The sequence below is a fragment of the Engystomops pustulosus genome, chromosome 2 (genome assembly GCF_040894005.1).
Source record: "Engystomops pustulosus chromosome 2, aEngPut4.maternal, whole genome shotgun sequence".
Taxonomy (NCBI): domain Eukaryota; kingdom Metazoa; phylum Chordata; class Amphibia; order Anura; family Leptodactylidae; genus Engystomops; species Engystomops pustulosus.
The window spans coordinates 95,378,296-95,393,117 of NC_092412.1; the positions used below are offsets into that span (position 1 = coordinate 95,378,296).

At 40.7% G+C, this 14,822-nt stretch overlaps 1 protein-coding gene across 2 annotated transcripts in view; it reads right to left on the reverse strand.

Annotated features, from left to right (window-relative positions):
• The window catches only part of CARS2 (cysteinyl-tRNA synthetase 2, mitochondrial), a 65,473-nt gene that overhangs the window by 28,356 nt on the left and 22,295 nt on the right, over nt 1–14,822 (reverse strand). For both annotated transcript variants that reach the window (XM_072135570.1, XM_072135569.1), the window contains exons 4-6: nt 13,176–13,247; nt 10,876–10,981; nt 7,007–7,090 (exon numbers count right to left, since the gene is read on the reverse strand). In XM_072135570.1, the coding sequence (XP_071991671.1) occupies nt 7,007–7,090; nt 10,876–10,981; nt 13,176–13,247 (262 nt within the window). The remainder of the gene's footprint in view (nt 1–7,006; nt 7,091–10,875; nt 10,982–13,175; nt 13,248–14,822) is intronic.

The window sequence follows — 14,822 nt, forward strand, 5'->3', positions numbered from 1 at the left end:
GAATTTGCTTTTTGAGAAACCAGTGGTGAGCTTGGACTACCAGAGTACAGTGTAAATTGAGAGATTTAAAATGCAGGTGCCTATTTTACAGAATGTGAAAAAAAGACTAAACCAGAAAGATTAAAAAGTAGGACACCAGCTATTTTTAACTAAGCATTATCAGCTTTTAGATTTAGGAGGTGCAGTGCATATCATTTTCTGCTTGGGGCACATTTTTTGACACCAAAATGAATTTATATTTTTTTAATTAAAACAATATACTCAATCAAAACTACATTTAGGTGCCCATGTATATTAACTCTTTCACGACTGCACATGCTCCAAGCAGATAGAAAGTATATACGCGTCAAGTTATGAATGGTCATATCTCATGAAGCGTGGAAATTAGAAAGACACTTCTGCTGTCCTATTAAGGAGGAGAATCTCACCTTTAATATAATATCAGGACAATATTTGTGTTTCTAGGTGAAAGAACAACCGATATCCACTGTTAAAGTCACAGTAAAAAATCTGATTTTTAAATACAAATCTCGATTCCCAACAGTAAATTTAACAGTGGATATCCCTGGTTCATCTAAAAACACAATCCTGGTATGATAAAGGTAAGATTCTCCTCTTTAAAGAGAACCTTTCACCACATTTTCACAAAATGCATGGAGAGGGCTCGCGGTTGCCTTCACGTCGATCGTCTCGTTTTAACCCATTCATTACAATGTGCTATCAGCACATTGTAATGAATGAGGAGTAAAATCCCCATATACTGCCATATTGCAGTATGGCAGTGTATGGTAGAATCGATCAGACAACCTAGGGTTAAAGTACCCTAGGGAGTCTGAAAAATAGTAAAAGTTAAAAAAAAAGTTTTTTTTTTAAAAAAAATTTTTTATAAAAAACCCTAAAAATTCAAATCACCCCCCTTTCTTTAGAACTGATATAAATATTAATAAACAGTAAAAATCATAAACACATTAGGCATTGCCGCGTCCGAAAATGCCCGATCTATCAAAATATAATAAAGTTTTTTCACTGTGTTTAACCCCTTAACAGAAAATAGCATCCAAAGTTGAAAATGGCAATTTTTGCTATTTTGAAAAATATAAAAAAATTATTAAAAAGTGATCAAAAGGTCGCACAGTCCTAAAAATTATAGCAATGAAAACGCCAAAAAAGTCGCAAAAAAGGTTTTAATTTTTTTTTTTTTTTTTAATGTACGAAACCATTTTAAAACCTATACAAATTTGGTATCCATGTAATCGTACCAACCCAAAGAATAAAGTATACATGTCATTTGGTGCGCACAGTGAAAGCTTTAAAATACAAGCCCACAAGAAAACATTGCAAATGTGTTTTTTCACCATTTTCACTGCATTTGGAATTTTTTCCCGCTTCCCAGTACACGGCATGGAATATTAAATACCGTCACTACAAAGTGCAATTTGTTACGCAGAAAATAAGCCATCACAGAGCTCTTTATGTGGAAAAATAAAAAAGTTATTGAAGGTGGCGAGTGAAAAATGGAAGTGAAAAAACTAAAAAAAGCCAAGTCGTTAAGGGGTTAAAAATGTATGAAGAGTGCTCACAGGGTGAGAATTTAAAAGGCGGCAGTGCAGGTACCGCCATCTTGGTTGAGATTGCCGTTCCTCGTGATGTCATCGGGGTGCGCTGATTGGTTGCCATGACAGTCTCGGGTCTACGTAAGGCTGTATGGCATCTGCAGATTACAATAAGTACAAAAAGTAAACCAATAAAACCCGACACTAGCACTAGCCTCCGATTGAAAAACCACAGGTGGTATGGTGTGCAACAGTCCAACCGTGAGTCAAACATTTAAAAGGGAAAAAAAAAAACCTGAAAAACAGATACACTACCTCATTCCATTATATTCAAATTAATGTTTCCATACATTTTATTTGTAAAAAATGTAATGTTATCTATAGGTCCCAAATAAACAACAGTATGAATACAATAAAAATTGTATCAATTTCATAAAAATCACATAACTGTCCTATCGTTAATCCTCATAACATTTACAATGCTATACCTATATAAGGATATACCTTATAGATTTGTCCACAGATAAAATATAGTAAAGGTCATAAAACCCACGACAGGATGAAACAATAGATGCTCCGTAAATTGTTTTGCGCCTGGGCCCAGGCTATTTGTGATTGTTAAAGGGGTATTCTCGTCTGGGCATTCACATTCAGTTACATTAATCTGCCATATATAAACATTTCTTCAATTAGATGTTATTTTAAAAAAAATGTTCCTGTGTGAAGAAAATTTCTCATAAATGTAGTCATATGGTCCCTTAGAAACAAGACCTTGGTTATGGCCACCTCTGCTGGAGTGATTGCACAAGGAAACAAAAAGTTTCTGAATATTAAATGTCTGAGGAGTTCCCACAGCCGTCCTGTGGTAATGATTGCTGCATCCAGGTGGTCAGGCAGGGCTGAATAGCGCACGTGTGGCCACCCCTGCCAAAATGTGATGTGGTCGTATCCAAGGAAGCTATTTCATTTCTAAGGGTCAACATGGCAACATCCAATTGAAGAAAATGTTTACATATGCAAATGAATTTTATTAAATGTAAATGCCCAGATGGGAAAACCCCTTTAAGTTCTACATATGAAGTGGCATTATGTATGTCCATTCAACTGTGAAACATAGTGAATTGAATAGTCATTGTTTTTATTTATTGTATTATTTTATCAGTTTGTTTCATAAACATATACAGGCCGCTACAAAAACCCAAATTATTCAATTTCCGCATTCAAGCCCCCTGGGACAAATGTGTTGAAATAAAAAATTAATCTAGACTCAGTCCTTGACATCTTAGAGATGTTTTATCGTTTGTAGGGGTTCAACTCAAATGGTAGCCTTTAGAGAAGCGCCAGGCAGCAGTCTTTCAGGTAAACAAAACAGGTGTCTTTATTTTGGACATAAAAATAACAGGCAAAAGGGCTTGGTCCAGCCAGCAAAACAAAACGCATAGTCCATATGATAAATCTCAGTCCATTTTATCAAGCACAGTTCACATTCACAGGCACAGTACCGTACTTCACCCTCCTAGGTTAGGAGCACCTTTTCAGTCCTCAGACTTCCCCACACAGCAAGGCCCAGATCTGGCTCTGCTATCCAAAGTGTTCCACTCAGCTACACACAGGGAACCATCCCACCTTCTCCTAACACAGGTGGCTTTATATAGGGCTGTAAGCCCTGGCCTGGAACATGGGAGCAGCCATCCCACCCTGCACTGTGACTGCTCCAGAAAAAACCCGTCCCGGATCAGCTGCATTGCAGCTATGCTAAAATGGTCAAACGCCGCTGACACCAGCAATACTGGTTTTTACTTCACCGAGGCCAGGCACCACGGTGACACGTACCTACCATCCACCACGACACCTTGCGCCTTTTTACATACCCCACCCCTCTGCCCAACACAGGGGGTCTTCAGGGGGCACCTTCAGCCAGCATGCAATAAACCCCAGACAGCGGATCTGCCTTACCTTGTAATTTGCCAGGCCTATGTTCCACTGTAAAATTAAAGTCTTACAAAGCCAAGAACCAACGGGTCACACAGGCATTATTACCCTTTTTCTCTCTAAGCCATTTTAGAGGAGCATGGTCTGATAACAGCCTGAACTTTCGACCCAGTAGGTAGTACTGGAACGAATCTAGGGCCCACTTGCTGGCCAAGCATTCTCTCTCGATTATTGAATAGTTACATTCCACTGGGGACAGCTATCTATTGAGATAGCACACCGGATGTTCCTCCCCATTTACCACCTGCGACAATACAGCCCCTAGGCCTACCTCTGATGCATCTGTTTGCACCACCAACTCACAAGAAAAATCAGAGGCTATCAACACTGGCTGTCTACAGAGAGCAAACTTAAGCTTCTGGAAAGCCCCTTCAGCCTCTGGGTACCACTTGATCAGTCCTGGATGGCTTTTACCTTGTTTTTCTGGGGCTTAATCTCACCTCTCCCTACGACATAGCCCAAGTATCTGGCTTCTTCCATCCCAATGGCACACTTACTTGGATTTATAGTAAAACCAGCCCAAGTGCATTCAGGACTGCTTGGATTTTACCAAGGTGACTCTCCCAATCCCGGCTAAAGATCACTATGTCATCAAAGTAAGCGGCTGAATATTCTCTGTGAGGTCTTATAAGACCGATCCATAGCCCTTTGGAAGGTGGCTGGGGCCCCTTGTAAACCAAATGGCACCCTGATATACTGGAAGGATTCTTCTGGTGTGGAAAAGGCTGTCTTCTCCCTGGCTTCCTTAGATAAGAGAATTTGCCAATACTCCTTGGTGAGGTCCAAGGTAGTGATATACCGGGCTGGCCCTAGCTCCCCAATAAGCTCATCTACCCGAGGCACGGGGTATGCATGTACCTTTGACACCTCATTTAATTTGCGAGAATCGCCACTCTCCATTGGGCTTTGGGACTAGCACTATGGGACTGGACCACCCACTTTTAGATTCCTCAATGACCCCTAGTTTCAGCATTCTTTGCACTTCCTTGGTGATGACTGCGATCCCGATATGGTTTTAGGTTCACTCTCACATGAGGCTCAGTAACGATATTGTGTTCAATTACATTAGTTAGCCCTTGCGCTTCTGTGAATAGATCTCTATTTTTCTCCAACAATTGTCTGCACTGGTGTTTTTGAGAGGAGGACAGGGTCTCTGCTATCTTCACATTCTCTTTGTTAACCTTCGATTGGGTCACAAGGCAAGAGGCCTAAAAGGGGCATCTGTGTGTTTCCAGGGCTTAAGCAAGTTAATATGATAAACCTGATAGGGTTTTCTTCTGCCTGGCTGATGAACTCGATAGTTAACTTTGCTCACCCTCTCGACAACTTCATAAGGCCCTTGCCATCTCACCAAGAATTTGCTCTCCACCGTAGGTACTAACTCCAAAACTCGATCCCCCGGACTAAACTGTCTAAGACGAGCCGATCTATTATAGACTCTAGCCTGTGCTTCCTGAGCCTGCAGAAGATGCTCTTTGACAATAGGAACGACCTGAACTATCCGATCCTGTGATTGGGCAACATGTTCAATGACACTGTCGTAGGGTGTAACTTTGCTCTCCCATATCTTTTTTGTTAGGTCTTACAGACCTCGTGGAGGCTTAGGGTACTTCCCTAATGGAAAACAACAGGTAAAGTAACAGGTAATCCCAGTACCTACCATCTTTCTGAACTACCTTCTTTAACATAGCCTTCAAGGTCTTGTTGAAACGTTCCACCAACCCATCTGTCTGTGGGTGGTAAACAGAGGTGCGTAGTTGAGTAACCTTCAGTACCTTACAGAGATCCTGCATCACCCTGGACATGAATGGAGTCCCTTGGTCAGTCAGAATCTCCGTAGGTAGCCCTGTTCTAGAAAATATCTGAAACAATTCTCTGGCGATAACCTTGGAGGAGGCCTTTCTCAGGGGAATGGCCTCTGGATACCTGGTAGAATAATCCACTAGCACTAGTATATACTGGTGACCCCTAGCTGATTTTACCAGAGGCCCTACCAAATGCATGGCTACCCTCTCAAAGGGTACTTCGATAATCGGCAATGGAATTAGGGGGCTGCGGAAGTTTGCCACCGGGGAAGTTACTTGGCAAGTAGGACATGACTGACAATAATCACTGACCTCCCGGTAACATTCCGGCCAGTAGAACCTGCTTAGGATTCTTTCTATGGTCTTATTCGTCCCCAAATGGCCTTCTGTGGCTCACCTGTGAGAAACGGGGCCAAGACTTCAGCCCATTGCTCTGCTGGCAGTCTCTCACGTTCAGCAACCCTCTTCAAGACAGTAAAGGAAGGCTTCTACGTTGTCTTCTGTAGTCATTTTCTGCAATGCCTCACGTACTGCTTTTCTCACACGCTGCCCATCCACCTGGCTATGTGGAGCTGTGGTCTCCTTGACGTTGATTGCTCCTGCCATCATGGCCATCTGTTTAATGAGCAACTGGTTTATCTCTTGCTGCTGAGCGCTGGCCTGCACCAGATGCTTTACAGTCCTCAGACTTCCCCACACAGCAAGGCCCAGCTCTGACACAGGTGGCTTTACATAGGGCTGTAAGCCCTGGCCTGGAACGTGGGACCAGCCATCCCACCCAGCACTGTGACTGCTCCAGAAAAAAAACGTCTCGGATCAGCTGTATTGCAGCTATGGTAAAATAACAAAAGTGTGTCAGTGGCCGAACGCCACTGACACCAGCAATACTGGTTTTTACTACACCGTGGCCAGGCACCACAGTGACACGTATCTACCATCCAACACCTTGTGCCTTTCTACACGTTGTTTCAGTTTTTATGGTTATAACTTTTGAACTTTTTAGTACCAAAGCAATTTTAAGTTTGTTTGTTTTTTTTGTCATTTGTTGTACTTCATTTTAGTGGTAAATGTTGGCAGCAATGTTACAAAAATGTTTTTGTAACATTGTACATACTTAGATAAAAGGCTTATACAATTTTACCGCTTATAAAAACATTTTTAATGGAAAACATTACAAAAAAACATGTTTTTTTCACATTTTTAGTTTTCTGTTTATTCTATAAAAATGTTATTAGAATATTATATCAAGATAAAGTCATACATGTCATGAAAAAAAAAAACAAATGTAAATACTGTTATGATATGGAAAGTGGTTCCAAACATATTGTCATTCCAAGAAGGGCAGAACAGAACTGCAAAAATTGACTGCGACATTCAGGCAGCAATGACCCCCGATCACAAAGGGGTTAAACTGCTGCATAGTATTCATACAGTGTTACAGGTGACGGCTTTCATAAAAATATGTTTGCTAGGGGGTTAGTATGAAGTTTAATATTAGAACATTTTTTTTTTACATTTTTAACATAAAAATAAAAACAAAATTCCAACTAATTGGAGGCACAAAATGCCTAGAAATACCTGGCAGTAAGAAGGGTAAAATTCTTAAAATCTATTTCATAGTATCATCACAACACGTATGACCATATACTAACTGACCTGGCTCTGTGTTCATATCTGAAAAAGAACCAATAAACTTTCCATATTTTTTGCCAATTGACTGGACATCAAAGTACACATTGCCTGTAAAATGAACAGAAAATGCAGTTACCACAGTGAATAGATCACCAGCATATTTTAGTCAAATGTAAGTCTTATAGCTTAAGGATTACATTGGATTTAGATGCATTAACCACATATTAATAGCGTAGGTACAAACAAAAACAAATGACAACAAGAGAAAGGGAAGAGTCACAGCTGGACAAATGGACTATACAAGGAAAAAAAAAGTAGCATAAAATGTACAAATACCAGTAGCATGAGCTGGATGTGACATATACAGCATGTACATTGGCCCAGAGATGGTGTCTATTGCTGTGTCTTTACTTCATATTATATTCTGCCTGATACCAGAATGCTTAAAAATATAATCTTTATTAAATATTCTTGTTAAAACATGGCTATACATTAGCCACGTAACAACAAAACCAGGCTTTCAGCAATACCACCAGATTTTCAGGAGTGTAATAATGATGAACAAAAATGTTGTCACAATCACTTATTTCTTTTGTTATAAACAATACAACATGTATTATCAGCAACCACTCGGGCAGTAGGATTCCTGCACTTGGGTAGCATCTACTTACCTCACTACTTTTTGCCTTAATATGTGTTTGCTGAGCTAGACTTCCTTGATTCAGCTATCCTAAAAACACATTGACCTAACAGGTCAATTCACTCTGTCAGTCATTCATAGAAAGTGCCTCAACACAGGTATAGATGTCGATTAAAGGGAACCTGTCACCAGGAGACCCCTTTTTAGCACCTCCTGCCCCATAGAGCATTGCACATACACTGCTAAATATATTTTGTCTGAAAAATCGGTTTTACAGAACAAAGATACGTTATCGTTACCTTTGAATGACAATGTGCTGTGTGATTAGCCAAGTCACACCCTGGGCAGGGCTGAAGAGGAGTAGTTCCCCCACCACCCTAGGGAAACCGCTCCTCCGTGTGTGATTTTTAAAAGAATAATCCCGTCCTTCTCCATAATTTCCCCCCCCCCTCATGCCCCCCCCCCACATAGATGTCACCTACTCACGTCCCGCCCACTGTCCGTAACTCTATGTCACTGACCGCGTCAGGCATTCTTGCGCCTGCATGGTCAGCATCTCTTGTACCATGTGCACGAACATGCGCAGATGAAGCGGTGCCATGATGCGCCACATTATGCTGCCGATTCAGAGTAGCTACATAGTTTGCGTAGCTCCCGGCGCCTCACTGTCCACATAGCTACTTCGAGTCGGCTACTCCAAGTCAGACGGTACCGATTTATCTGCGTCTGTCCGTGCGTACGGTACGAGAGATGCTGACAGCGCAGACGCGAGAATGTCTGATGCGGTCAGCGATAACTCGGGACAGCTTGATTCTGCAGGGGGGGCAAATCAGGGGCATAAAATGATGGAGAAGGGCAGGATTATTCTTTTTAAAATTACACGCGGAAAAGCGGTTTCCCGAGTGGGGGGGGGGGGGGGGGAGTCATTCAAAGGTCATATATGAGTTCTGTAAAACCAATTTTTCATACAAAAAATGTTTAGCAGTGTATGTGCAATTCTCCATGGGGATGGGGGAGCTATAAAAGGAGTCTCCTGGTGACAGGTTCCTTGTAAGGAATACGTAGGGTAAAAGGAGATGCACCATTTCGTGTTCAGAGTGTGACAACTGAGGCCAAGAAACGTGGAAGTTGATGTGTTATTAGAAGTCAACACAGTGTTACTAGTTGTTGAGTCATGGGAGAGCATACAATAATATGACCCTGACGCCCACAGCATACTAGCTCAGCAAGCACACAAGGCAAAAAGTAGCGAGGTAACTACTGCTACCCAAGTGCAGGAATCATGATTGGTTGCTGATAATAAATGGCGTATAGTTTTTCTGGATTGAGTGTTTATGACACTCACCCCAACATTTTTGTTCAGCATTATTACACTGTTATCGAAATCTGGAGGTATTGCAGAAAGCCTGGTTTTGTTGTTACATGACTAAGGTATAGCCTGTGAAGAAGACGCATGTTTTTTTATAGTATTGAAAACTGGTTTTCTGTACCTCTGGTTGTGGTACATTAGTTTCCTGGTTTGGTAAACTTATGTGTGAATGAGTGTGGATGACTCCTTATTCTACTTCTCTCATTAGGCGGCCACCTAATGCTCTATTCTCTTCTGTCTAGTATTACCACCTGGGAGCTGTGTACCAAAACCAGGGAATGTGCTGTTACAATGTAAAACAATGTAATATACTATGTAATAAATGTTATGTTCTACTTACCTGCAGCATGGTGGATCTGCTCTGACCTTATAAGAGGCAGGCCAGCAGCAGCTCTGGTGTTTTATAGGGGAAGCTGCAGAGAATTGTGGGTATTTCAATTGTATAAAAGGTGTCCCTGACCAGCAATCTGGGGGATTATGATTGTGGAGATTTGTGTTTTGCCTTCTGCTGGTCTGTGGAACTACAAGAGCTTGGTGTTTATTGAACCTATTATGTTATATATGGACTTTTCAAAATAAACTCCTTTGGATTATTTTCATCAAGCAAACCTTGGTTGTGCATTGAAAAGCCTATGCCTCGCATAGCCCATTTTATCAGAATATTTAATAAAGATTATAAATTTAAGCATTTTTTTTTTTATCAGGCAGAATATAATTTTTTCATACGACTGAACGTAAACTGGCATCATCCTGGTTGGACTACACTGTCTTTACTAAATATACTTACAAACTTCCTCTTTTCTGTCAACATCTGTACACAACCATTAGAGAAGTTAGGAGTAAGGATCTAGGCATAAAGCAATATTACAGTTCTCTATGTAAGTCAAGTACAATGTATGACTGGGGAGGTTATTAATGTAAAGATTGGATAATTCCTCTAAACTTACTGTAGGAAATTTATTTAGAACAACTGAATCAATTTTAAAAGGGTAAACACCAAATTAATCACTAAATAATGTATGTCAAATAGCATTTTGTATTTGGTTCCCTTTAAAGTGCATATCAGCAATGCAAATACATTTTCTCCATTCTTTACTGGACAGTACAGATGTCCACAGGTGCAGCATACAAATCAGATCTGATGCTTCTCAAGGATATTCCAGCTTAGCTGAAAGTCACTCGTAATATTCACAGCCAGCTGCAAACATGCTGTTCTACAAATTAATGTTGTGCTATGCTGTCTTTGTCATTGTCAGCCATGTTGTAGGCCAGATTTTTCCATAAATATTCATAGTGGAAACCGTAGTCTTATTCCACATCACCACACATTTTCCAAATTGCAAACCTAAAAAAAGTGATAACCCCAACCCCCCTCCCCCGATTCTATTTATCTTATTCATTATAAGAATAGCTTTGAAATGCTATGGCAATGGCAGTAATACTTATGTTAGGGTCATTATAATAGTTATAATATCAATTACGGTAATATGCTGCTCTCAAAGACATTGGAGAAATATATGGTAACTGTTATATGCAAGTTTTATTGAACAAAAAGAAAAAACAATTTACAAGACTCTTTGGCTGAAAGATTTGGTGAGAATTTAACAGAATAGCAGATACATCAAAAGAAGAATGTTAGATTTAACTAGATTTATCCATCTGGTATTGTTATCAAGAGACTTTTGGGGGATATTATATGTGGGGGAAAATATTTCAATTAGTAATAGTGAAGAGACATAAATGCTGACATCTCTTCTATTGTGATATTATGACAGATGGATCATGAAAATCAATAGGGATGTCAGGTCATACTGCTTGCTCCAACAACATTTTCATTTTGCTGAGTGTTTTTGTCTGTCAGGTGTGACTCTTTTGAACCCATACCTTGTGAGGTAGCATAAGCATGTCCATTAGAAATGATCTGCTGAATAAAAGATATGATCTGGGGAATGTGTTCAGTAACTCGCATATATATAGTGGGAGGGAGAACCTTTAAAGAGACAAGAACATAATTTGTAAAACAAAAATAAACATGTCAAAAAGTAGGCCATGTTTCTTTACACAGAACACTACCTGAGGATTAATTCACATCTCATCTTTGCTCTCCATTGAAAGAATATGTTGGGCTGATTTACGACGTGTCCTTACAGTGGAGGGCAAAGATATATTCCACTGTAAAAACACAGAATAATAGAAAAAAATATTTCCATGTCAGAATTTGAAGAGCAATTGCAGAGTGAAATAAATGTTGCCATGGCATTACTACTGCCATTTAAAAGGAACCAGTCACTCCATTTTTCACAAATATCTAGTGACAGTTAATAGGGAACCTAACAGACACCCTTCTTTTAGCTAAAAATTGTTTCCCTCACATTCTCATGAAATCAAGTTTATAATCTTGCATGGCATGCATTAAGATTTAGCAGGAGTAGAGGGGACATGGCAATCCTCCCCATGCTTTCTCAGCATTCGGCAAATAATGTCACATGACAGGGCGACATCATCTAAGGTCCTTTCGCCTCCTTACATTTGCAAACTTTACCCCATGCATATATCTTATCACATGCAATCACAGCGTGCCTGTATGGACTACTCCTCCCCATCATCCACAGAAGCATGCTGTCATTTCATCTGATACATGCATTTCATCATTTGATCTGATACATGCATGGAGTACAGTTTGCAAATGTAAATGTTTGAAAATGTAAAGTTGATTTTATGGGGATGTGAGGGAAAACAAGTTTGAGCTTAAAGAAGGGTGTCAGTTAGTTAATAGGGTTCTATGGTAACCGGTCACTAGCTATATTTGTAAAAATGTCCAAATCAATTTTTCCAGTTCTGTTCAGCTCTTATTTAACCCCTTAACGACCTGGCTCTTTTTTGTTTTTTTCATTTCCATTTTTCACTCCCCTCCTTCAAAAATCTATAACTTTTTTATTTTTACCCTTAAAGAGCTCTGTGAAGGCTTGTTTTCTGTGTAACAAATTGCACTTCATAGTGATGGTATTCAATATTCCATGCCGTGTACTGGGAAACGGGTAAAAAATTCCAAATGCAGTGAAAATGGTGAAAAATGCATTTGCACCGTATTCCTGTGGGCTTGGATTTTATAATGGTTTTATAATGTTTTCATACAGTTACAAAAATTAACACCTGTACAAATTTTTTTCTTTTTTCTTTTGCCTTCCTCCGGCGCTAATAACTTTTTCAAACTTTGGTGTACAGAGCTGTGGGTGGTGTCATTTTGTGTGACTTTTGTTGATGTTTTCAATGCTATCATTTTTAGAGCTATACGACAGTTTGAGCACTATTTATAGAATTTTTTTATATATTACAAAATGGCAAAAAAGTGCCATTTTTGCCATTTTCCGCAGTGAAAAACCCTTATTATATTTTGATAGATCGGGCACTTTCGGACATGGCAATACCTAATGTGTTTAAAATTTCTTACTGTTTATTTATATTTAATACCTGAGTATTGTTGCTGACCATGTCCATCCCTTTATGACCACAATGTACTCAACATCTGATGGCTACTTTCAGCAGGATAATGCGCCATGTCATAAAGCTGCAATCATCTCAGACTGGTTTCTTGAACATGACAATGAGTTTACTGTACTCAAATGGCATCTTTGGGATGGGTGGAACGGGAGATTCGCATCATGGATGTGCAGCCGACAAATCTGCGGCAACTGTGTGATGCCATCATGTCAATATGGACCAAAATCTCTGAGGAATGCTTTCAGCACCTTGTTGAATCTATGCCACGAAGAATTGAGGCAGTTCTGAAGGCAAAAGGGGGTCCAACCCATTACTAGCATGGTGTACCTAATAAAGTGGCCGGTGAGTGTATATGTCCTATCTGCACAGGACATGATCAAATAGGGCATATAAAGCCGTATGGGAGTCTTGAATGGGTTAAAAGGGGTTAAAATTTGGAGGGGCTACATAGACTATCCCAGAGACCCTCGGGCTGCTTTACATATTTTCTAAAACACTTTTTTCTACAAATTTCTGACAAAAAATAATAAAACACGGACAAACATGTAAGTGTTAGGGGTCTACCATCGGTGATTCTCATGGTAGATTTCCTTTAAGTAAACAGAGTGCTTAGAGCACCAATTAAAATATAACCATGTCTATAAGTGACTATAGAACCTATGTGTTCCCCCAAACACCCTTACCTTCAAAGCTGCCATGTCTTGTTTAAACTTCTGTTCATATGTACGGGCAAGGGACACTGGAGGCAACTTAAGCTGTTGACAAAACAAAAGAATATATGCAAGCAACCCAAAAACTCATCAATAGTCCAACATTAGGCCATACAAGACATAGCTACAATATTATACAAGCAAGATCATGGACAGGAGCCATGTGGTCAACAAAACCTTTTTTCTAATTTCAGTAAAATCCCTGTTACTTTATTTTGAATTTATTTCAACATAATGGCCATACACATTGGAGGATTGTGTCTAATGTACATGGGACCTCCAGCTCTATCCATGATAGACGTAAAGGGAAAGAAGGGTCAAGTCTTTTGGGATATTTTACATTTCTGCTAATTTTGGTTCTTGGGGAGACAAGCTGTCCCCAGAGATGTCTGACAAAGACTTCTGCTTTCTCATTCAAAACACATTTATGTGGACAGACATATTGTGGCATCGATTATGCCAAAAAAAATGCTGTTCGCAACATTTAATAAAGTGATTGTCTGTCCCCCTAAGGATTTTCATACATTTATAAAGAAATTGGTGCTCAAGAACTGCAGTTAGGCTCCCATTGAAGTGAATGGAATTCAGGCTGCAGTATCCTGGCACCAGGGGCGCACCTCGCATGAGGCAAGTAGAGATTCTCACCTCAGGCGGCGCACCTCCTGCTACACTAGTGGGCGGCGTCGGGTTCCCGCCCGCCAGCATGAGTTCCGGCCGGCACATCTCCCCGCCCATCACATCCACCCGCCCGCGGACGGCACATGTATCAGCGCGCGGGCCGACACTTCCCCCCGCGGCCCGCCTATCACACCCATCCAGCCTCCAGGCACAGGTACCAGTCCCCACCACAGCCCAATGTCCGCGCTGGCCCCCTCTCAGATTCCCCCCCTCCCCCGGCATCCCAGCTCCCCCATCCCTGGCAAACCCTCCCCCCCTACCCTCTGGACGACAAGGCCGACGAGAAAAGAAGAAAAGACTGAAGATAACTTCTATGTATGTATATATATATTCAGCACGCCGTACGTCTTACATGGTACATGGGGGCACGCAGTACGTCTTACATGGGGGCACGCCGTACGTCTTACATGGTACATGGGGGCACGCCGTACGTCTTACATGGTACATGGGGGCACGCCGTACGTCTTACATGGTACATGGGGGCACGCCGTACTGATTTTATTTTATATGGCGGATTGTTTTATGTATTTTGTTCTTTGTGGTAGCTCGCTGTGTGTATTATATAGTACAGGGTGGCACACTATGTATTTTGCATTGCTTTATTTTCACATTAAACCAATATGATTGGGTCTGGTCCCGACACTCCTTGATATATTACATGTATGGGGGGGATTTCTATATTTCGCCTTAGGCAGCAGAAAGGCTAGGTTCACCCCTGCCTGGCACAGCCACTATGCAATGGAAAAGTCACTTAGATTCTAGCTTCTATAACTATATAGCAGTGATGGCGAACCTTTTAGCGGCCGAGTGCCCAAAACCCCCCTTATTTATCGTAAGGTGCCAACCAAAAATTAAAGCAGTAATTCATTGCCCTGTCTATTCATTCTCCCTCTTGATACAGTCCCAAGTAGCGAAGTAAGTATCAAAGCATGACTGAAAGCA